Source organism: Prionailurus bengalensis, chromosome A3 (genome assembly GCF_016509475.1).
Source record: "Prionailurus bengalensis isolate Pbe53 chromosome A3, Fcat_Pben_1.1_paternal_pri, whole genome shotgun sequence".
Taxonomy (NCBI): Eukaryota; Metazoa; Chordata; class Mammalia; order Carnivora; family Felidae; genus Prionailurus; species Prionailurus bengalensis.
In genome coordinates, this window is record NC_057354.1 from 63074673 (window position 1) to 63097501 (window position 22829).

At 48.1% G+C, this 22829-nt stretch overlaps 1 protein-coding gene across 4 annotated transcripts in view; it reads right to left on the reverse strand.

The window, feature by feature from the left end:
- THADA (THADA armadillo repeat containing) overlaps nucleotides 1-22829 on the reverse strand; it is a 330878-nt gene that overhangs the window by 26446 nt on the left and 281603 nt on the right. For all 4 annotated transcript variants that reach the window (XM_043603276.1, XM_043603274.1, XM_043603275.1 and 1 more), the window contains exon 36: nucleotides 22562-22693. In XM_043603276.1, coding sequence (XP_043459211.1) covers nucleotides 22562-22693 — 132 coding nt within the window. The remainder of the gene's footprint in view (nucleotides 1-22561; nucleotides 22694-22829) is intronic.

The following is a 22829-nucleotide window of genomic DNA, read 5'->3' on the forward strand; positions in this document are numbered from 1 at the left end:
CCAAGGGCAGTGAGAGCCTACCTTAAAACAGAACGAACTGAAGAACAGAGGGGAGAGAAACCAGGTCCTTGGGATACTGTTTGAGGCCTTGAATTGTGGCACATGTGAAGCCAGCACTAGCTCCAGAATTCTCATTTACGTGACCCAATATGCCCCTCTGTGCCGAAGTGGGTTGGGTCAGACAGACTCTGTGACCTTTGCGCGTGTGTCAGTCCTGCTTGATCCAGAGGTCCTCCACTGCATCCTGGCCCCATCTTACCTCACCCTACTTGTTCACTTCACACTTGTACTATACTAATTTATTCCTCTTCTGAACAGGCCTCATACTTGGCCACCCCTGTCTTTCTGGAATGTCCCCCATCTTTCCTCATTGGAATCATACCTACCCTTTAAGGTCCAGTTCTAATGAACTTTCCTCCAAGTGGCCATTTTTCTCCAATTTCCCCCAATCACAAATGTTAAAATATACAACCAAACGAACAAAAAATGACACAGAGAGGGGTGCCTGGGTGGCTCAGTCAGTTAAGAGTCCAACTTCGGCTCAGGTCATGATGTTGTGGTTCGCGAGTTCGAGCCCCCTGTCGGGCTCTGTGCTGACAGCTCAGAGCCTGGAGCCTGCTTCAGATTCTGTGTCTCCCTCTCTCTCTCTCAAAAATAATAAACATTAAAAAAAATGACAAAGAGAAACAGGGCCCAAGGTGGGTAGGGTGCTCCAAACTGATATGCAGAGCTGGGTTCCAACAATCATACCCATCATCCCTCAGGGCTGGGGACTTGTTTTCCCCATCTTCCCACTGGTCTAAAATCTCTGCTTCCGACCCTCCTTGGCCCAACATTTTCCAAAAAGTTTTCCTTGGGGCACGGAAATGTGAATAGATATTTAAAATAGATATTTTTAGATATCTTTTTAGAATGTGAATAGATATTTAAAACAAAACAAAACAAAACAAAACAAAAGGAAAAACCTCCAAACTCCAAAACCAACCAGAGGTTAAAACAAAAGATTTGGCTATTAAATAAGTTTGGAAAATTCTGGGTTAAACAAAGGTTTTTTGTTTGTTTGTTTGTTTGTTTGTTTTAAATGCAGGCAGTGCGGGTGGGGGCAGGGTATGTAGCCTTTCTCCCACTTACCCATAAAACAGGTACCAGTGCAGAAGGAAGTGCCACATTCTTCCCTGCAGACATGCTTCAGGGTTTAAGGGAGTGCGGGTTATTTTATATACACATATAAATACCCTATCCTTTGTTCAAGGTGCCTATTTGCTCTGCACAGTGACTATTATGAACACAGAAAACTGTTCATTGTTAAATATGGCATGCTAAGTGGTTTTGCTTTCTGGCAAATCTCCAAACCATAATTATTAAGGGACTCAAACTGCTGAGGAATTCTTGGGTTACAAGTGGCTTTGATCCTGCTTCTGCCTACTTTCCCTGACCCGAATTTCCACGGGCGTGGCAGATTCTCGTTGTTTCTCACTGCTGAGGGGCAACGAGCTTCGAAGGTGAGGAGTGAACAGAACTCCCAGGTGACCGGGGCTTGGGCCCCACGACAATGGAGATGAGGCCCTGGCTAAATCTCTGTGCCTTTCGGAGCCCCAGATGGCTGTAACCAAGGGAATGCGCGGGATCTGTCCAAGATCGGAGTCGGAATGCTGTGGCCTCTACGATTCAGTTTCCCACACACTCCGGGAACCCAGATTCTTCAGCCTCACTCATTACCGGGTTTCCAGCTGGGATAAAGCCTCCCGTACTAGACGGCTGACAGGACTTTGCTCAGCAAAAGGCCATGGGCCTCGGGCGGGTGAGGCTTTGTTATTTTATTCCCATCAAAGTCGAGAGATCTGATCCAAAATTCTTTGTGCCGCCACTTGGCAAGGGTTGACCTCCAACTCACATAGCTGTCTCCTCCGCAGAGTGAAGGAGACACCTCCACTCAGTCACTCAGTCTTAAACCGTTAGGTCAAACTTTTCAAAGAGCCAAACTCCTTTCTACTGAAATATATGATGAAATGTCAAGGGGGACATATCTATTCCTTTAGCTTCTTTTAAATTTTCCCCTGCCTGGAAGGAGAGATAGCAAAGAACACCCAGATGTTTAGGAGTCCATGACAGAAGGAAAAAAAGACACCTTCAAAATAAAGTGGCGAGGTTTTCTAATCAGGTGAAGGAGAAGGATTCTATCACTGACAGCAAGTTTCTGGCTTTCCAACATTAAAAAATATCATTTAGGGGCACCTGGGAGGCTCAGTCGGTTAAGTGTCTGACTCTTGATTTCTTCTCAGGTCATGATCTCACAGTTCATGAGTTCAAGCCCATGTCAGGCTCTGCACTGAAAGCATGGAGCCTGCTTGGGATTCTCTCTCTCCCTTTTTCTGACCCTCCCCTGTTCACTCTCTCTCTCTAAAAAACAAAACAAACAAACAAACAAACAAAACCCTTGGAAAACAAAAAACCAAAAAATATCATTTAGCATTTGGATTGGGGATGGAACTATGTTCACTTTTTGACTCTTGTTTTTATTCATATTTTCATACAGCTTTTCTGTAAGACATACGGGTACTCCCATTTTACAGATGACAAAACTGAGGCCAAGAGAGTAGAAGCAACTAGTTCAGGATAGAGGCGACTCCCTGACTCCCAGATTACTATTCTCTCTCCAAGATGGCACTGCCATTCAAAGCTCTGCTTCCCAGATGGGAAGGCACCTTCTGGGTCATGGTCCCTCCACTGGTGGGGGCAGAGCAGGGATGGAGAAACAAGGACAGGCAGGGAGAGGATAGGAGAAACATAGGCATTGGACTCCCTCAGGGCAGCGACTAGAAAACATAGGTTCTGATTCAGGGGGAGCTCAGAGAATTGCCTGACCCCCATTCATTTGGGGGAGGAAACCAGAATAAAGTTGCCTTGGAGAGGCAGAGAATGGAAGCAGAAGGACACTGGGGCCCTAGTTATTAGCCGCAAACCATGCTCTTCACTGTCTTTTAGAGGCGGCTTCCTGTTGGGAAGGAGTCAGGTGATCAATCACAAAGGGGAGAGAGCTGCACTCTGCTCTGGGCAGCTGGGCCCAATGCCAAAGGCAAGGCTTTACCAGTACAAGAGGCTTCTGAGCCCCTTCTCCCCTGAATGCGTCAACTTAGCAGGCCCCCTTCTGTCCCCCATTCCAATCTCTCCCACTGTCACTGTTTCCTGCTGGCACCCATCTTAGGAAGATGCATATGAATTCACTCTGGAAATGGGGGGGACCTTTTTTCTAGCTCAAGGTGAATGAAGGTCAATGATTCACACAGCTAAAAATGAACTTAAGGCCACCTATCAATAAAGGGAAAATGAAACACACACAGAAAGTTAAATTCCTCTGCTGTTTAAATTACAGCAAGGAACATAAAACCTTATTTAGTAATTATAACCAACACTCAAATATGTAAACTTTAATTACATGTTACGGGCCAGCGAGAGCAAAACGAGGAAAAAGGAGAAGTGAGGGTAGGGGAAAGCCACAGACTAAAAGAGAGGAAGCCAAGAGGCAGGAAGTGAGGCAAAACTCAGAAGTAGGGAAGCACGTGAGTGGTGGGAGGGGGGAACGGGGGGGGGGGGTAGGCACAAACAGGGTGATGGGCGGGGCGGTTCAGGAGGCTCTGGGTGTGAGGGGCTTGTGGGTAACTAGCACTTCAATTCCTACCGATCTTCACCCTTCAACTTTCAGATGTCCCCTCTTGGAATGGGGGAGCCACAGGAGCCCACTGGACTAGAAGTGCTGGATTAAACGGAGGACACCCAGTTAAATTTGAACTTTGGATAAACAATGAATAACCTTTTAGCATAAGTGTGTCCCAAATATTGCACACTTACACAGAAAATATTGTTCGTGGTTCATGTGAGATTCAAATTTATATATTTGCATATTTATTTGCTAAATCTGGCAACCCTACACTGAAGGTCAAACCATTCGTTGGACCAAAGCCCCACTGGCCAGTATTTACACTGATGGGGGCAGAAATCAAGCTGAAGGTCACTTTTAGAAATGAGAAGCAGCACAGAAGTTTTGCTAGCAGGATAGGAAGCAGCGACTGGAAGATCTCAATCCTTGAGCTTTATATCCTCCTCAAGCTGTTTATTTCCTGCCATCCTTCTCCACTACCGCTAAGGCTGTTGGCTCCTCTCCCTTCCAAAGGGTTACAGAGACTAAAAAGAGTAACTCTACACATGCTTATGTTGGGACTGTGGGTAACTTGGCTGGTGTGCGGCCTCCTGAAGATTCTGGAAGATTCTGGAGGCTCTGAGGTGGAGTGAGTTTGCAGAACACTAAGGAACAAGTAAAGCCAAAACAAAACCTAAGTTCTAGGGTGCTAAAAAAAAATCTTCAGGATGCCTGGGTGGCTCAGTCGGTTAAGCATCCAACTCTTGGTTTGAGCTCAGGTCATGATCTCATATTTGAGTTCGAGCCCTGCGTCAGGGTCTGCACTGACAGCATGGAGCCTGCTTGAGATACCCTGTCTCTGCCCCTCCCCTACTCTTTCTGTCTCTCTCTCAAAATAAATAAATAAACTTAAAAAAAATCTTAAACTCAATTTTAGTCACTATAACGTTCCGAGTGACAGGACTGAGCCCATGCCACCATGCTCGTGGGAGAGGGGCAATGAGATGTCGACAGGGGCCCTCCCTGCTGCCCTTGCAAAGGGGCCAAGAGGTCATCTTGGGGCTGAAGCAGAAAGAGCTGCCAGTCCTGAGTCCTGATCTGTGGACTCCGGGCTGGATCTGGCAAGGTTACAAATTGAGACAACGGAGAAGGCACCTGCTCTTCTGCTCACCACTGTCCCTGCTCTTTACTGTGACCGCACATCTAGCTGGCTCTCATGCTCCATGCCAGGTCCCCGTGGGCACCAGAGACCGCCATTTGTAACATATGGCCTTCTAGACTTTAAAAAAACTGTATATTTACCTCTAATAATAACTTAGTTTTTCAGACAACTACATGTCATGGGCACTGTTGCCCGTCTGTTCATACAGATCTACTTCATTGTTTTTAACTGCCTCATGCTATGCGCATGTAATGTAAGTTTATTTAATTCTCTGAGTTGTCATGTATCTTTGCGCATGTGCACATATTTCTGTAAGATCAATTCCTCTGGGACTACCTGAATCAATTAGTAAAAATATTAAAAATTTCTGAAGATACCATTAAACTCCCTTTAAAAATGTGCTGATTTAGAGCCACAGGGTGACTCAGTTGGTTGAGCCTTGGACTTCAGCTCAGGTCATGATCTCGCAGTCTGTGAGTTCGAGCCCCGCATCAGGCTTTGTGCTGACAGCTTGGAGCCTGGAGCTTGCTTCAGACTCTGTCTCCTTCTCTCTCTGTCCCTCCCCTGCTCATGCTCTCTCTCTCTCTGTCTCAAAAATAAATACACGTTAAAAAAAATAATAATTTACTGATTTATAGCCACTCCAGCTGCTATGATCACATCTTAGCAATCCTGGTGAGAATGGTCTTTTTATTCTTTGCCTGTAAGATGTGGGGAGAATGACAGGGCCCTGTTGTGTGGTAGACATTTATTACTATTCAGGGTGAGTGTGTTTTGTCTTATGTGTACCATTCTTGGCTGTTTTTTCTTCCACACAGTGCTTGCTTTTTATCTTTTATTTCTATTATCTTCACTATTGATTTTGAAAGAATTCTTTGCATATTTTGGAGAAAACTTTAATTGTCTATAACATTTCAAGTATTTCCTCTGAGGACAGGTTCATCTGCTTAAACACTGATAGTGATTTCATCTGTTTAGGCCTAAAAGGAGTCTTTTAATTTTTGTTTTGTCGTTGGCATAACTTATTTAGAAGACTGTGTATAAATATCCAAGTGGCATTTTTTGTTATATTTTTATTTTAAATGTCAAGTTCGCTTATGATTTGGTTAGAATGTGGCCTAGAAAGATTCTTACCTTATGGAATTGAGATTTTTCTTAGGGGCTCAAAATATAACCAATTTTTGCACATGTTTTGTAGCTCTTTGAAATGGACGCTTATTTTTGTCTGCAGAGTACATATCCAAGCTTTTATTAAAAACATTTTTTTTTAATGTTGATTTATTTTTGAGAGAGAGAGAGTGAGACAGCATGAGCGGGGCAAGGGCAGAGAGAGAGGGAGACACAGAATCCGAAGCAGGTTCGAGGCTTGAGGCGGGGCTTGAACTCATGAACCCCGAGATCATGACCTGAGTTGAAGTCAGACACCTAACCGACTGAGCCACCCAGGTGCCCCCATATCCAAGCTTTTAAATACAACATTTTATAAACTTATTTATGTTTGGTCTGCCTGACCTCATAAATTCTGAGAAAGACAGGTTAAAGTATCCTACTATGTTTGTGATATTAACAGGTTTCCCTAATATTTTTTACAGTGGTTTTTGGAGGGGATTATACTTTGATGCTATTTTACTTGATGTATAAAGGTTCGTGCTTGTGACAAGTTCTTTGTGGATCATACCCTTTTACCATTATCATCATCCAGTGTTCCCATTCCTGTATATCTTTCTACTTGTCATCTGAAATTTTAGTTTGCCTACTATTACTATTCCCAGCCCTTTCGTTTGGTTGTCATTCGCCTGCAGTCGTCTTGTTCATCCCTTTATTTTCAACCATTCCACGTCGTTTTCAGTATAACTCTTGTATCAACGTGGCGTGTGGCCAGATGTGCTCCTTTCTTCCTGAGTAAGAGAACCCTAGGTGATGTGCCCAGGCCAAAAGAATGTATTTCTTTGCACGTCTTGCAGCCAAAGAGGACCATATTACTAAGTGAGAGGTCCACAGAAATGCCTTGTGGGGCCTTGGGAGGGCCCCTTCAAATGGAGAGGTCTGGAGCCCTCCTCTCCTTTCCTCCCCTTCTTCCCATCTGCAATGAGGATGAGATCGTTAATTCTTCCTGCAGCCATTTGGGACCAAGAGGTGCCCCTGACAATAGAGGCCACATGCCAAGACAGTGAAGCAGAAAAACACAGGAAGCCTGGGCCTGGGGCCTCATGACTGAGAGCCGCTGATCACCCTGGACTCCTCCTTATGGACACCATAAACTTGAGAGAGAGAAACTTCCACTGTTTTGGCTTTTCTGTTATGTGTAGACATCAGGACTCCCGAAAGATACATCAGATTTTGACCCCCCACTCCCCCATTTTGGGGAAAAACTCAATTTAAGAGTTATTGTCATTTTTCCTTTAATATTTGAGTCTCAATTTCTATTACAGTGATATTAGTAGTTACATTAAAATTCTTAACCAACACATTTGGGCATTTATGTTTCAGGAGACTTACTTTAGGATCTTGCTGCTCTGGGTCTGGTCCCTTGACCAGGTGCATCAACATCACCTGGGGGAGTTGGTAAGAAATGTGAAATCTCGTGCCCTCCCTGAACCTACTGAATCCGAAGCTCGTGTCACAAGATCCTCAGATGACCCGTGTATACACGGGGGTGTGGAACCACTGCTTTAGGGGGCACTGGCATCCCCTCTCCTCTTCTGGGTAATGTGTAGTGATTTCCTGGGTTCCCAAAGACAGCCAAGTCCTTGGCAGGGCATTCTTGGCCCCTGAGATGGCCCTCTCTGGTTTAGCTCTTGTCCTTCCTCTGTCCCACCATCATCCACTCCTTCCGAAGGCTACTTCTACAGTTGCTTAGGTGTGTCACGGCACTCCCTGGGCACATACTCAGCCTTCTCCTAGTAGCCCACCAGTAGCTACCCCCTCTTCCTTGCACACACAAGTCCAATTTTGTTCTGGGAGGCGATGTGTGCACCTGCAGGTGATATGCCTAGCCCCTTCTGGTACCTTTGTAGCTAAGATGGCCACGTACCTAGTCCTGGCCAAGGAGACATAACAGAGATGGGCTTTGGGGGACATATTCTCTTCCTGGATGAAAGGAACCTTGGGATAAGAAAATTTTATCTTCTTCCCCCTTCTTTCCTACCTAGAATGTTGGGGAGATGGCTGAAGGTACAGCTGCAATCTTGTAACCATGAGAACAAGCATGAGGCCAAAAGCCAACATGCTGAAGATGACAAAGCAGAAAGACAGAAAGAGCCAGGCCTTTGGGAATCTGTTTCTCTATACCCCCACCTCCTTTCTCTTCTCATCTGCTCCAAACTGATGGCTTCATCTTCAACTCTCCTCGAGCTGGTATAACATGGAATTGAAGTATATTCTAGCCCATTAGCTACATTATACTATATTCCTTATTTTCAATTTATAGTAACAGCTGCATTAAGCCTTTCCTTATAAATATTCACACCCATCTCCCCAAATCTCCCTGCCCACCAAATCCACCACTCGAGAATGAGAACAGTGGGCTTTTAGTTCTCTGAGACTTGGAAATTATTGTCCCCCCTGGGTTAGAGCCAGCCAGCTCCATCTAGGCCAACCTCCCCACCCTCTCCCATCCCCAGGTGGCCGGCCCTGGTTCTCACAGGCTATGTCAGGGGGCACCTCGCCTATTGGGACTGGTATTTTTAAATTTCTGTGGTTTCTGGGGAGTGGATGTTGTAAAATGGAGTGAAAAGAAATTGAAGTTTGAAATTTGGTGAACTTTCCCCTGCCCCTTACATGTGAATAATGACTTGCTGATAGAAGCGGCCTTTTCAAAGATGAAAAACAATCTAAGATTTATGGACAAGTCTGTTAAAAAAGACCCCGCACTGCTGGTAGCCAAGGTGGGAACGTCAGGAGATTCCCAGATGCATTCTGGTTGGAGGGAGGGAAGGACAGGGAGGAGCCTGGGGGAGAAGAAGGAAAAAAGACGACGGGAGGGGTTGGAACTGGCCAGAGAAGAACTAGGGAAGGTCAGCACTTGGGAAGATTTCTTATGCCCGTTTTCTAAGCTCTATAGTAGCATGAACGTGACAACCATTTCCAGCAAATGGTGGTGAATGAAACAAATGAGACTGCTTCACTGCCATTGTTTTTACGAAGTGCCACTTGCACACACCTTCTGCATGGATGGTGAGGGAAGATGGGGGCCAGGACAACTGTACGTATGTGGATGAATGAACCCTTTACAGCGAACTGGCAATTCTGCTTCTAAGTGTTCTGACCCCCTCACTGTGTGCTTGGGAAGCCACCAGAAAAGTATTCCTGACAGTTTCTCAGGGTCAAGTCTACATTACTTGGTCAGCATTCTGCTCCTTGTTGGACCAGTCTTTCACAGAAACTGCTGTCCCCTGGTCCCTCCTGTCCCTCCCCCAATGGCCAGGGGTGCAGGCAGGACACTCGCGGGAGCAGTCCCCACACTGTGCATCTGGACAGCCTCCTGCGTCTTGTGGGGGCAGAGCCAACATTTTTGAGTGTATATTTTACAACCGCAGCTTCAAAGTATAAAAATAGAGTGTGAAAAATAAAAACAGGACCCACAAGCAGAGCCTCAGTCGCCCTGCTGGTTAGAGAGGTTAGAGAAATAATAAAATGAGAGTAACCAAACTGAAAGCTTGAAGAGGGCTCACTTGCCTCGGCAACGAAATTCCAGGGCCAGACCTGTGCACGCTCTCCTCAGTGCTGAAGGCAGCTCGGCTCCCACTTAAAACGTCTGTTAGCACTCCTGTCTCCCCTGGGGAGTTATGTACGAAGGAAGGTTTTCTGGCCAGACTGCCAAGCCAGGAGTCTTTCACAGGGACCGACCCAGGCAGGAGGCGCGGAAGGAAAAGCCCACAAAGGCTGTGGGTCGAGGTGCCGCCCGCTTCTGCTTCTTCAAACACACCCAAGCTGGAACTCAAAACCTGAGAACAACCCGCATCCTTTTCCAAACAAAAAATCCAATCTTCTATGTCAGGTTCCATATATTTTCCTACCTCCATGCCCCATCACAGCCCCTCTCCACAGCAGAAATCAATTTGCTTAATGGAGTAGGTTGGGGGGGGGGGGTCTTCCTCCTCAAAGCTCTCATTGGGAACAGATTAAGGAGGAGGGGGCAAGAATAGGATTTTTCTTTTACTTTTGAAACAAATTAGCACACTTGCGACTTTGAGGCAGAACCACTCTGCTCCATGACTGGCTTTTATTTATTTATTATTTATTTATTTATATTTTATTTCCTTAAAAAATATATTTATTTATTCATTCTTAATTTACATTCAGGTTAGTTAGCATATAGTACAATGTTTTCAGGAGCAGAACCCGGTGATTCACCCCCTACGTAAAACACCCAGTGCTCATCCCAACAAGTAGTCTATGACTGGCTTTTAAAAGAAGAGGGGAATTTCATTTTCTGGTATAATGGGACTGCATTGCTTGGGGAGCCCTTGTCAACCCATCCCAATTTAGCCTGACCCTTGAGGCCCAGTGCTGTATCGTGAGGTGCCCTGGGGTCTGCCATGAGGCTGGGGAGGGGCCTTCCACTCAAAGGTAGCTGCTCACCTCAACCCCCATGCGCACATTAAACCGTGCTTCGGGGGCAACAGGTTAGCCTGACGTAAAAATTTAACATGCCCATCCTCACTGGGATGGAGACCCAGTCCTTAAAAAGCTTACAGTGTGGGTGGGCTCATAACCAAGAAACAATATAAGAGCTAAACAGTGTGGGTCTGAGAGAGAGAGAGAGACAGAGAGAGAACAAAGGCCTGGAGGCTTTGTGGGAAAGGAGGGCCTTGGGGGCTGGGCCTTGTGGAACCAGCAACATTTATGTAGGTTGATGACACACCATAAGGCCAATATGGACAAATCCACAGAGAGGGAACTCGCAGGGTGTGTGCAGAGAGATGACCTCGGGGCTCTCTCCTCTAAGTTCCCATTCTTGGGTCTTTTCTAAGGGTGGCCTCCCCCCCATGGCCGCCTTAAAGAGCTAACTTTCTCTATGGGTAATGCAATTACAAAATTGCCGTCTTGTTTTCTAATAAAGTTTTGTGTTTGTTTTTTTCCTGTTTGTTTTTGGGGTTTTTTTTGCACGATGTGTGTGGTCGTAAGAAATGTAACGGGGATAAGCAATTAAATTCGTCAAGTTATTAAAAAAATTGTGACGAGAATCCTTGCTTCTTACTGCCTTTTCTTATAAAAACGGTCATGTGAGTTATTAAAAAAAATGTGGATGCCAATAAAGGGAAGCCTGTTGACTTTTAGGAATGACACCTGAGAGGGAAGAGTCCCAACAGTTAAGGCCAGAGGCTCTATCGTATTTATCTCTGTTAGCAAGCAGCCAGGACTTTCTAGGAACTCAGTTAATTAGTACCTGTGTGAAAAGAAGAAGATGGGAAACGGCAAGAAGTGAAGGTCCTATGTCTCCAAATCCATTCTTCCTTCCTTACATAGAAATAGACTTTGTAGCTATACACACGTCCACTTAGTTCAAAACCATCTTTGCGAGCCTCCCTCGCTGAGCCATGTGGCACATGACCGAGTCCTGGCTGATGAGGCACTGCTGGACGTGGTGTATATCACGCCCAGGTGGGCCTTCCCTTCCCTCCTCCTCCCTGCTCGCCAGGCTGTGGCCGTGGCAGTGCAAACTGTAACTGCCGTCTGGATCATGAGCAGGACGGTGCCTACTGGAAACGGCAGAGCACCAAGCAAGAAGCGGTGGGCCCCTGGTGACCTGTGGACCTTTTATGTGAGGAGGGAGAAATAAGCCACTAACTTGTCCAAGCTACTTTTAACTTGGGTCTCTGTCACAGGTGCCAGATCTATACCCCAATCAAAACACCAGCTGCTTCATGCTTGAAATGCCGAGAAAATACTTCAGAAAGTCTGTCTCGAGATATGCCCAAGTAAGATCCTTGGTTGTACTCTACTAACTTGAGTACTTCGGCTGGAAGTAGGGGTGGGGTGAGGGGAGAGGGAAATGTGGTGGTGGGGGTGGTGGGGGGCGGGCAAGCTGCAGTCAAGGCCAGCCTTTGTCTCTGATTCTCTCTTGACGCTCTCCGCCTTTGCTCCTGTAGACCAGCTCGCAAGAAACCACCCTGGAAAACCCGGATTACCGAACTATGGGAGGATTTCCTGCTCATTTAGATGACGCGGGAGTGAACTGGCCAAAGTGTATCTCCTCCAATCCCGTTCTCCTCCTAACGCCCATGGACACGTTCACGTCCAAACAGCTTCTGTGTCCTCTTTACAGAGAGCCACTCTGAAAGGCTTCCAGATGTACAACACACCAGCCTACATGTGCATCTAAATGTACACGCATGCTCTGTGAGTACAGGTACTCCCCGTGAAGGGCTGTCACCACCAGAGCCACCTCCCATCCTGTTCTCCCGCTTACGAGAGCTTCTGCCATGTGGATTCTTACAGTCAAAGGAGAGCTGTTGGAGCAAGGAAGTCCAGGTGATCATGCTCGGAGACTTGAGGATAGAACGTGGGGTTCTGTGGGCAGGACAAGGGCTTTACAGGCTCTGGTTACCTTTCACACCTCTTGGGATAACAGCAGGATGCTGAAGAACAAGGGGCTACTATAGTGCCCAGATAGACTTTCTTGGGCAGGTATGTTGTGACAGTCCCGGTCAGACACTCATTTGGTTTGGGGGCCTGGAGGAAGAAGGTCATCCTCTGGTCAGTCTGCAGGTGGACAGAATAGGGCTGGTACAGTGGTTGCATGCTGCTCTATGTGGATGAAAGGTGTGGAGGGAGTGCTGGGGAAGGGCTGACTCCCTGAGGAGTTGGCCTGAAGCTGGAGTGGGAGGGGGTGCGGCTGGCCACCCTGGGGGTGAATGAAGATGGGTCACCCTGACACCCTGGTCACCCTGACAGAGAAGTGACCCTAATTCCTGAAACGGGCTTAGAAGGAGGAAGGAAGACTGTTTGCAATAGTTACAATTTTTTTTTTTAATGTTTATTTTTGACAGAGAGAGAGACAGAGCATGAGCGTGGGAGGGGCAGAGAGAGAGGGACCCACAGAATCGGAAGCAGGCTCCAGGCTCTGAGCTGTCAGCACAGAGCCCGATGTGGGGCTCGAACTCACAAACCGTGAGTTCATGACCTGAGCTGAAGTTGGATGCTCAACCGACTGAGCCATCCAGGCGCCCCGACTGTTCGCAATAGTTAGAAGAGGAATCCTGCATCCTGGGTGGCCTAGCCAAGGAAAGTGAGGGGGCCCGAGGTCAGAAGGGGAAAACACAGAGACTGGAGCTGAGGCCAGAGCGGGAGAATGAGGATCACCGGGCACTGGGCTTGTCCTGACTAAGCACGTCAGGGCCAGAGAGCCTGAGCCCCAGACCGTGGGCTTATCGTCACCCTCAGGGGTCAGTCACCTTGGGCCCAGGGAGCTTGGCTTTCAGGAGCAGCAACAGTGGAGGCAAAATGATGCAAAACTGACCCTTATTTCCTCGAGAGGAGCCTGTTGTTGTCTTTCTGGGGCTTAGTCACTGGGAGGCCATGGAAACAATCCTATCACCCCGGCAACCAGGCTCAGCCAGGGCACTCAGTGGCAGTGGCAGCCTGCTGCCAGAATGAAGATGGGAGCATTAGTTCGCATCTACTTTTGCACATGGGGTGGGGGGGGACAGCTGCCAGTGACGCACTCGCTGAGACGCAGGTGAACGTCACGGCCAGGCTTCCGGGGACACGGTGATGGGGCAGGCAGTTTGGTGCACGGTAAGTGGAGCCGTACTGGGAGAAGAGAGGACCAGCTCCTGACAGCCACCCTCCTTCAACAGCGGTTTCCCTTCACCCTCTTCATGTGGTGCCAGGGGCCCGCTGGGAGTCAGAATCGAGATTCCCAGCTTGCTGGGTTTCCTCCCCTCGAACCCTACTGATGATACAGACGAACACCCAGAGACCCTGAGAGAGAGGCCCGGGAGAGAGCAAGGCCGAGGAGTGCCAGGGCTCACTGCAGGGTGTGGTTTTATTGCTGGGAGATGCCTGGTTTGGTAGAACATGCTGTTCTTCCCACCCCTGTGAGGTTGGAGCTCCTCCAGGCCCTCTCTCCAAGGCAGTGTTCCCTCTCCTCTGCCCTTACCCCACAGCACCTACCTCACGCCTTGACCCCATCCCAGGAGTCCAGATTATTCTCAGGGGCACCCCTACATTTCTGTCATTTCTTTTCTTTTTTATAGGATTTTTTTTAATGTTTACTTATTTTTGAGAGAGAGACGGAGTGCGAGTGGGGGAGGGGCAGAGAGAGACGGAGACACAGAATCTGAAATGGGCTCCAGGCTCTGAGCTGTCAGCACAGGGCCCGACGTGGGGCTTGAACTCGCAAACCACGAGATCATGACCTGAACTGAAGTTGGACGCTTAGCCGACCGAGTCACCCAGGTGCCCCTCTGTCATTTCTTTTTTGTAGGGCAAGGCCTGGGGAGCAGTAGAGAGAAGTGCCATTCTGTGTCTCAGTGGGTTTGGGTTATAGACCTTTTCCCCACTAATTATATGACCCTGGGGGCAATCATTTACCTTCCCTTGGCTTCAGTTTCCACAGCTAAAACCCTCAAGCCCTGTGATCCCCTTTAAGAAGGGGATTGGGAAATGGGGACAAATCAGCCTTGATGTAGGACCTCCTGCCCCCCCAACCCCTACCCCCCTGCTGCAGCCAACTCCCACTGCCTTCCCCAGGACAAGCTCTGTGTACCTGAGCTCCTGGGTCCCTAAGCCCGTTTTCCTGGGTTGATTCTAGTGTCTTCCTTTCAAAGACAACAACAGTAAATTAATTTAGAAGACTTTCAACACCCCTCCTCTGTTAACTCCTAGGTTCCAAACCTAGAGGGCTGGGCCTAGAGCCCCCTGTCTGTCTCAGAGGAAGTGCCGAACGTGAGGCCTTTGTCACTATGGAACCTGAGCTCCAACGCTGCCTCGATACTTCTCTTGCACGGGACCCTGGGTCCATTGCTTCAACTCTCTGACCTTCAGGTGATTCATATTTAAAACGGAGCCAAAAGTAAAATATCTCACAGTGGCTGGGAGAATTAAAAGAAGGAAGAGTGCCTGGTGGGTGATGTTCTGTGTCTCCCTACCCCTGCCACTGGCCTACTCAGAGTGGGGAAGAGACTACTACAAGAGGCCCCAGAAGGAAGGCGCCCCCATTCTCAGAGCTACTGCCCCCAACTCAAGGCCTTCCAGATGGATCCATTTGGCACTGGCCCCAGTCCCCTGACCAGGGCCTGAGGATCTACTGGAACTCTCCCCTGGCTGGTCACCTCCCAGTGCCAGGCCCATGGGCCGCTATGGGTGAAACTCTTGCTCAAGGAATTCCATCTGGTGTGAGGCAGAATGAAACGATGAGAGAGAGGTACAGCTAGTACCTGGCTCTGCCACAGTGGCCTTGCCTCAGCATGTGCTCAGTTCCTTGTTGAGTTAACGTCTCTGGGAAGACAGGGGGCCTACCTCAGGACACCACCTCAGGAAAACTTCACAAACAAAGAGAATCCAAAGAGCTCTGCGTCCCTTGCCTTAGGCTGACTCTGAAAACACTCATCTCTTTACTGCGTTTAGCTGCTGCAGTTGACACATTCCTCCACTCGTTCATCCAACTGATCGTCCAGCAGTTTTTGTGGAGCGTCTACTATGCGCCAGGTGCTGGGAATACAGCAGCCAGCAGAAGAGACAAAAATCTTACCCTCTTGGAACTTTCATTCTGGTGGAGGGAGACATAGAACAAAGTAAAGAAACAGTAAAAGAAGACAGTGAAAGGACTAGGTGGAGAATTAAATCATCAGGGTGAAGTCACAGCAAATGATTAGGTGGCTGCTCTAAACTGGGTGGTCGAGGCAGACTCTGTGGAGGTGACACGGAAGCAGAGATAGCAGAGACTGAAACAAGGAGGTTAGCTGTGTGGAACCAGGAAAGACCCGGTTCTTCTCAAGCAGAGGAAGTGGCTAGTGCCAAGAGCCTGAGGCTGGAAGGAGCCCGGTGAGTTAAAGAACCCCGAGGAAGGCTGGAGTGGCTGGAGTAGAGAAAGAGAGGGAGAGAGCATAGTTGGAGATGAGGCTGCAGGGAGGCAGGGGTGAGTTCGGGTACGGCTTTCTATGGTACTTTAGGAATTGGCTTTAGGAATTGGCTGAGAGAGAAGGAAAGCCAAGGGACAGCTCACAGCAGGACAGCACCATCATCTGACTTACTTCCTAAGAAGAGCCCATGAACAGCCTCGCGGACAAGGGACTGCAGGTAGGTAGGAGCAAAGGCAGGAAGACCAGGCTGGAGGTTTCTGTAGAAGCCCAGGAGAGAGGTGATGGTGGCTTGGACCAGCAAATGAAACAAGCCTGGGGGGCAGGCACTTTGTAACTATTTCTTGAATGAATATGCCTGATGTCACCATTTTTTGCTTCATACTTAAACAGTAAGAGAAAAAAGCTGCGGACCATCTAGGCAGGCATGAAAGGGGGATTGAGAAAATAATTCAGAATTTAAAAAACAGGCAGAAAGAAATTACAGAGGCAGGTCAGGCCTGGAGACACGTGTGAAGGTTCATTCTGGTGCAGTGGTTATCTGATTTGGGTCATTCTTCTCTAGAAGAATGTACTTGGTATAGACAAATCAGGTTACACTCAGGGAGCAGAAAGCCCTCTAATTCTGAGCCTGGGGGCGGCTCTGGCACCCCAGCACAGAAGAGACACTGTGGACAGTGTACGTGAGCAACTTAGGGAAGAAGCTACAGGGAGGCAGAGGGAGGAGGTAGGCCATACTGTGAGGGCTCTTCTCCCAGGACCACCAGGGAACTGAAAACAGCAGGGGGCCTCCTCCTACCCCCCCCCCCCCCCCCCCCCGGGCTCATAGCTGGGTGAGCAGGAGGCCTTGGTGGACAGTCCTAGAGGTTCCGGGGGTGGAGCTGCCCATGACTCAGGCCCACAGCCCTGGGGCTTTGCTGACCGGGTGTCACTGCGGGGCCGCTGTGTAATGTCACAGTGACCTGGCCTCCCAACGTGCTTGCTCAAGGGTTGGATCCTATGAGATGTGTTGGTGCTGTCATGCTGTCGGGCTCTGTGTGGGTGGCAACTGTGCACGTATGCACATGTGTGAGGGGGTGGGGCATGGGTGTTGGGGGAGAAACATAGTTTTGGGGAAACTGGGCAGGCATCGGGTCTTTTCTTCTTCACCTTGCCCTAGTCTAGCTGACTGTTCCAATTTTGCCCACAAAGCCACCTGCCTACGGCCCCCTCCTCCAACCTCTAGGTCTCAATTTTTCTACCTTCTGCTCCTGTTCTGCCCTTTTGCCTCCCTGCTAAGCTCCTTTGTTATTCTGGAGTCTCCAGGGGTCCTCAGGCCAAGCCCGGACTTCCTGCCATGTCTCCTGGGTAACTGGGGGCTGCGGTCCCTGCAGCCCCGGGCTGGTTCCCTGGCCCCAGTCAGGAGACCCAGACCTGAGAGGTAGGAGTGAGGAAGAACTGAGCACTACAAGGGCTGCAAACTGTTAGCCTGCAAGACCCAGACAGTGGTCACTCAGGACAGCTGTTCCAGTTGTCGCTGGAGCGGATTCCCGCCCAGAGTGTCGGGCTGCCTGTTCTGGAGCACTTGCTTAGCTCGGAGGGCGCTCCAGTCTCCTTAGGAACTGGGGACTGACCAGTTACTGACTGTTAGGTGGCCTACTGTGGTCAAAGAGAAGTCCATCAATACAAACTGAGCACCCACAGTGTACCTAATAGGAGACAGTCTAACTCATGGGCAAGTTAGGAAGATAAAGCTTAAAAAAAAAAAAAAAAGCACACGAAAGAGAAAGTGATTGGATAGCAGACAAATGAATGGCAATGTGGGGTGATTCAGTAACCAAATAGAGCAGGGGTTCGGAGAAGGGGAGATCCTGGGAAGCTGGGGTGTTATAGGTGGGACTGAATGCGTCACCGCAGAAGATTTCTATTTGGCAGGAGGAGCAGAAGTTTTACATGATTTTTGTGGGTAAGAGACCTGGTGGGAGAGCGGGATCAGAATTACTCAGGGCACCAAGACTCCAAGGAGAAGAACTACCAGTTAGCTGTGCTTGAGCGGGTGGCTTGCTTCTCTCTCCCTTCCTTTCTCCCTCCCTGTGTGTGCATGCCTGTTTGTTTTTCTTAAAAGTCCTTTCCATTTTTTACAGGAGAAGTTTCTCCCAAGAAGTCATCCTTCTTGAACCTAAACACTGACGACAGGTATGAGGTCTGGAGCCCTTTCAATTCCTCCCCTGCTGCTTTTACCCAGAACTCTGCCTAACTGGAGAATCACACACATTTAGTGAGTTAAATGTAAATACTGTCCAGGTTGGTCCCTCACCCCTACCCAGTGGAAGCCCTTGTTCGAATGGAATCCAACATGATATGCTGATGTGCACAGAACGGATGGGAGTGAGCTGCTCAGGTGAGAGTAGGGGGCCCAGGAAAGCACGAGCCACAGAGCTGATGGGTGATTCCTACTCTGAAAACTACAGCTCTTTCCACAGCCACTCAAGGCTGGAAGTGAGGTCAGTGCAGGGAAAGAAGGTGGAGCCTCACCTGGAGCCCTGCCCATACCCTTTCTTGTCCTGGTTGCAAATTTCAATCCCCTACTGCTCAGTCCTAGAAACACCATCTCTGCTGTCCCTCTCAGGGTGCTCTGTGGTTGATCTAGAGTAGGGAGGTGGAGAGGGTCGTGCTGCTGGGGCTTCCTGAGGTAGAGCTGGTGAAGCTGAGAGAGCCCCCGGGGTGCTCGGAGAGTTGATGGGCTGTGAGTCTCACCCTCCAGGTGGCCGTGTGGGATGAAGCACGTACAGGAGGTCAGCAGGCATAAATGTGAACAACACACACACACCTTCCCGAGGACTATTTAGGCACGAGGTTATTTTCTCCAGGCGTCTCAGAATCATCAACTAATGGTTCCACAAATCTACACCTGAAGCCAGACGTGTGCAAAGCGACATGCTAGGGATGCAGTGTGAAACCACTGATTTAATGCTTGCGTCTTCTTCTGTATTTTCCAGCCCCTGCCCTGCTAAGGAGTGCCAGGGTTCCCAGGATAACTATGCAGTGTGCTGCACAGGGCAGGACAGAGCCAGACAGTTCGTTCTGTTCCTATAGCAGATAAAGGCCCCCTTTTGCCCTCGCAATTTCTGTCATCCCTCTCCCCGGCGCCTAAAGAATATTCTGTCCTGGATCACAGTGCCTTGTGGCCTCTATGGGCCCTTCCCAATTCCTGGTAATTTCATTTCCTGGAAGGCTGCAGCTCAGAGCCAGAGGCTCACAGGTTTGAGGCCTAGAAGTCCTTTCTGCTTTCCCTTCTCTCCCACCTCCCACTAGCACCAGCAGCAGTCTGCTGCTACCTGCCATATTCTCCTATCCAGTCCCCAGGGACAGCGGCTCGTGAGGACCCTCGCCACCCACTCCCAGCTGGTCTCCCTGCCAGGGGTCTCCCTCCCTCACCCCAGCCAGAGCCATCTCGCATACCGCTGCCGGAAACAGCTCCTCAGATACACGCTGCTGACAGCGCTGCTCCCGTTTAAAGCCCTTTCCAGCCTCCCGTCACTGACAGAAGGAGGTCCTTAACTTGGTGTTCACAGTCACCCCAACCGTGCATGCCCTGTCTTCCCGCTTCATCCCTCACTCTAATCCCCTGGCCACACGAGGCCACTCTGCTCCCCAGTCAGCTCCCAAGGTCCCCCTGACTCCAAGTTCTGGCTCTGGCTTTTTCTTTGTTGAAATGCTCCCAGCTGTGTCCCATTTATCCTGTCTTTTGGGCCAGCCCCACTCTCAGGGACCTGAGACCGCACAATCCCTAGACCGCACAATCAATATGCACCTTGCATGTCCCTGTGCCCCTGGCATGCTACTACACAGTGTATTCGCAAAGTTCTCTGTCCACATCCAGCCCTCACTGTAGGATGGGATCTGAGGCAGGGAGTCCTTGTGTTTTATTTTATTCTTAAGAGGAAAAGTGAGAATTCTTATTATTTTTAACAATATTTAGCTTCCTCATCGAAGACATTAAATACTACCATGATTTAGTAATAACATTGTACTGTGGCATTCATTAAACCATTGACTTGGGGACAAGATGAATGACATGTATTTGCAAGCTATTCACGATTCAGGAGTGACAATTAACTTTGAACACCACAGAGCAAACCATCAGTGGCGTATTCTACAAAATCCCTGCTGCTGAAGGAATGTGAAAGGTTCCCATCAGCTGCCTGATATCCTTGAGAGATGTCAAAACAAGACAATACCGTTCTCACGAATCAGCTGGCTGAACTTCCGACTTAAGCGAAAAATCAGGGTGATCCTCAGGCTTTGGCTACTTTTCAGTCCCAAGCAGAAATAGATGTATATTTTTTGCTAGAGAAAATCAAAGTTGTATTATGGAGGTTCTACGCATTGCTACCAGGCTGAATAAAGACTACATGGGGAAGTGCTGAGAGCAAATGTCCCCACATGGTGACATTATACGTTGCTGGGACCTTTGAAGAATCTGGCTTGGGTCTGATTTTCTGGAAGCAAAAATTCACTAAAAATGAGTAAAAAAGGGAAGGGGTGGGCAGGATGTTTTTATATAATTCAGGGGAAAGGAGTCACAGCGGGGGAGTCATGACACAGTGGACTGCTGATAAGCCAGTCGGATGGTCTAGCGATATATGCTGTGTTGGTGTTTTCAAGTTGTGGAATTGGATTTTTAAAAGACATTTTTATTTTGAAATAATTTCAAACATACAGAAAAGATGCAGGTATGGCAACTCCACATCCGTGTCAACTATTTATACGCACACACAGTTTTTTTTCTGAACCATTTGAGAGTACTAGCAGGCACTGTGTTCTTTTACCCCTAAACATTTCAGTTGTATATTTCCTAAGAACAAAAATATTCTCTTACAAAACCACAGTACGGTTGTCAAATTCAGGAAATTTAACATTGATCTTAATCTACAGACAGTATTTCAACATTATCAGTTGTTCTAGAAACTTCCTGTACTGCTTTTCACCCCTCTAGTACCGGATCTGGTCCAGGGTAACATACTACATTTATTTATTTATTTTTATTATTTTTTTAAAGTGTTTTTTAAATTTATTTTTAAGAGAGAGAGAGAGAGAGAGAGAATGAGGGGGGGAGGGGCAGAGAGAGAGGAAGACACAGAATCCAAAGAAGGCTCCAGGCTCTGAGCTGTCAGCACAGAGCCTGATGTGGGGCTTGAACTTGTGAACCACGATATCATGACCTGAGCCAAAGTCAGATGCTTAACCAACTGAGCCACCCAGGCGCCCCATGGTAATATACTACATTTAACTGTTACAGATTGCTTGTCTTTTTCACACCTCAGATCCTCTTTTCATAGGTCACGGTGAGGAATACAAAAATAGACAGGTAGTCTTTTACATTTATTATTCTCTCAGAGGCTTTTATAAATGGATTTTTCCATGTGAAAGGCACTCAATATATAATTACTAATTTGTATTTCTTGAGGAAAACTTCAAACTAGAAGGGGGGGGACATGGTAATACTCTTTTACTATAGGTGAACTTGAAGAAATTCTGAAAGAAATAAAAGTAGTCGGGCAATAACTATAAAGATGAGGAGGGACTAAGTCCACTAATGAATTTCAATATGCAATAACCTATCCTGTTTTTGGTGGAGAGGGTCTTAGAGAAATCTAGTGAGTGTTATATTCCACCAAATATTTACAAAGCAATTCCTGGGTGCTCTGTGTGTCCTTCTAAGGAAAACACACAACTGGAAAGTGGAATGAATCACTAACGGCAGAATTACATATGCAAGAACTCTGACGGGGTGGGAAGCGGGTGGGGAGACGGCCGCTTGCGCATCACTACCGCACACCAAACTGCGACGTCTTCCCACTGAGAGGCGAAGCCGGTCCTGACCAAACCTGCTCTGGAGCAGCACCACCAAGAGATGATTAAAAAGTCAGCTTCTCCCATATATGCCATTACAACACAGGACTCTGGTAGGAGGATGTTCACATACTCCAAGGGAAGCTTCCAAGATCGTCAGCCACTGGGACGAGGAACCCTGAGTTGGTCACAAACCCTGAATTGGTCACAGACCCTGCATGGCTATTCCCCCTCCTATTCTGCTGTCTACTGAGGTAAACTTCTTTGCTCAGCCTATGACCTCTTGCCTCCAAATGGTGTTCTTGCTTCTCCTTGGGATGGCTGACCCAGAGATCTTTCCTGACACCCCAAGTGCAGGGAGCCCAAGTCCACCAGAGCGGTCACCCTCCCAGAGGGCCACTCGTCCAGAGGTGTGACCTTGCTTCTGCTCCAAGTTAGCTTGACTCACACTCAGCTGTTTCTGCCACATGTAAAAACTCACAGAAGCACAAAATGATGGATCTACAATTCCTGGGTTATGCAACCACACAGATAATCAAGACTTGGCCTTATTTAAAAAGGATGACCACGTAACTAGCAAAAGGCACTGTTTATTAGATTTCTATCTTCGAAGACAATTTTTGTCTATGATGTCCTAGAGCAGGGGTCAGCAAACTACGGCTAACAGATCAAATCTGGGCAGCCACCTATTTTTGTAAATAAGGTTTTATTGGAACACAGTCACACCCCATGTTTACCTATTGTTTAGGGCTGCTTTCCCACTAGAACAGCAAAGTCGAGACAGAAACCAAATGGCCAATGAAGCCTAAAATATTCACTCTCTGGCTATTTATAGAAAAAGTGTGCCAACTTCTGTCTAAGAGCAATAAGGCACTGCAAAAAAGGGTAAGAACGAGGTACCTGTTGACTGGCAGGTGTTTTCTTGTGACATGGCGGTTGCCACAGTCTCCGTGGCAGCATCTCTGACGGCCTGCTCCTCACTCTGCAGGAGGGTGAGGACACATCTCCAGAGAGCAAGTGTATCCTGCAGTTCTAAGAAGACCAAAAGGAATTCAAATGACTTAGGGTTCAATTTACAAGCAGGTACCAATACTGCTTCAAATCTAGGGTGGAAGAGGGCAGTATTTAATGAGCAACAGCCATTCCTTTCTTCCTGGATACTGCAAGA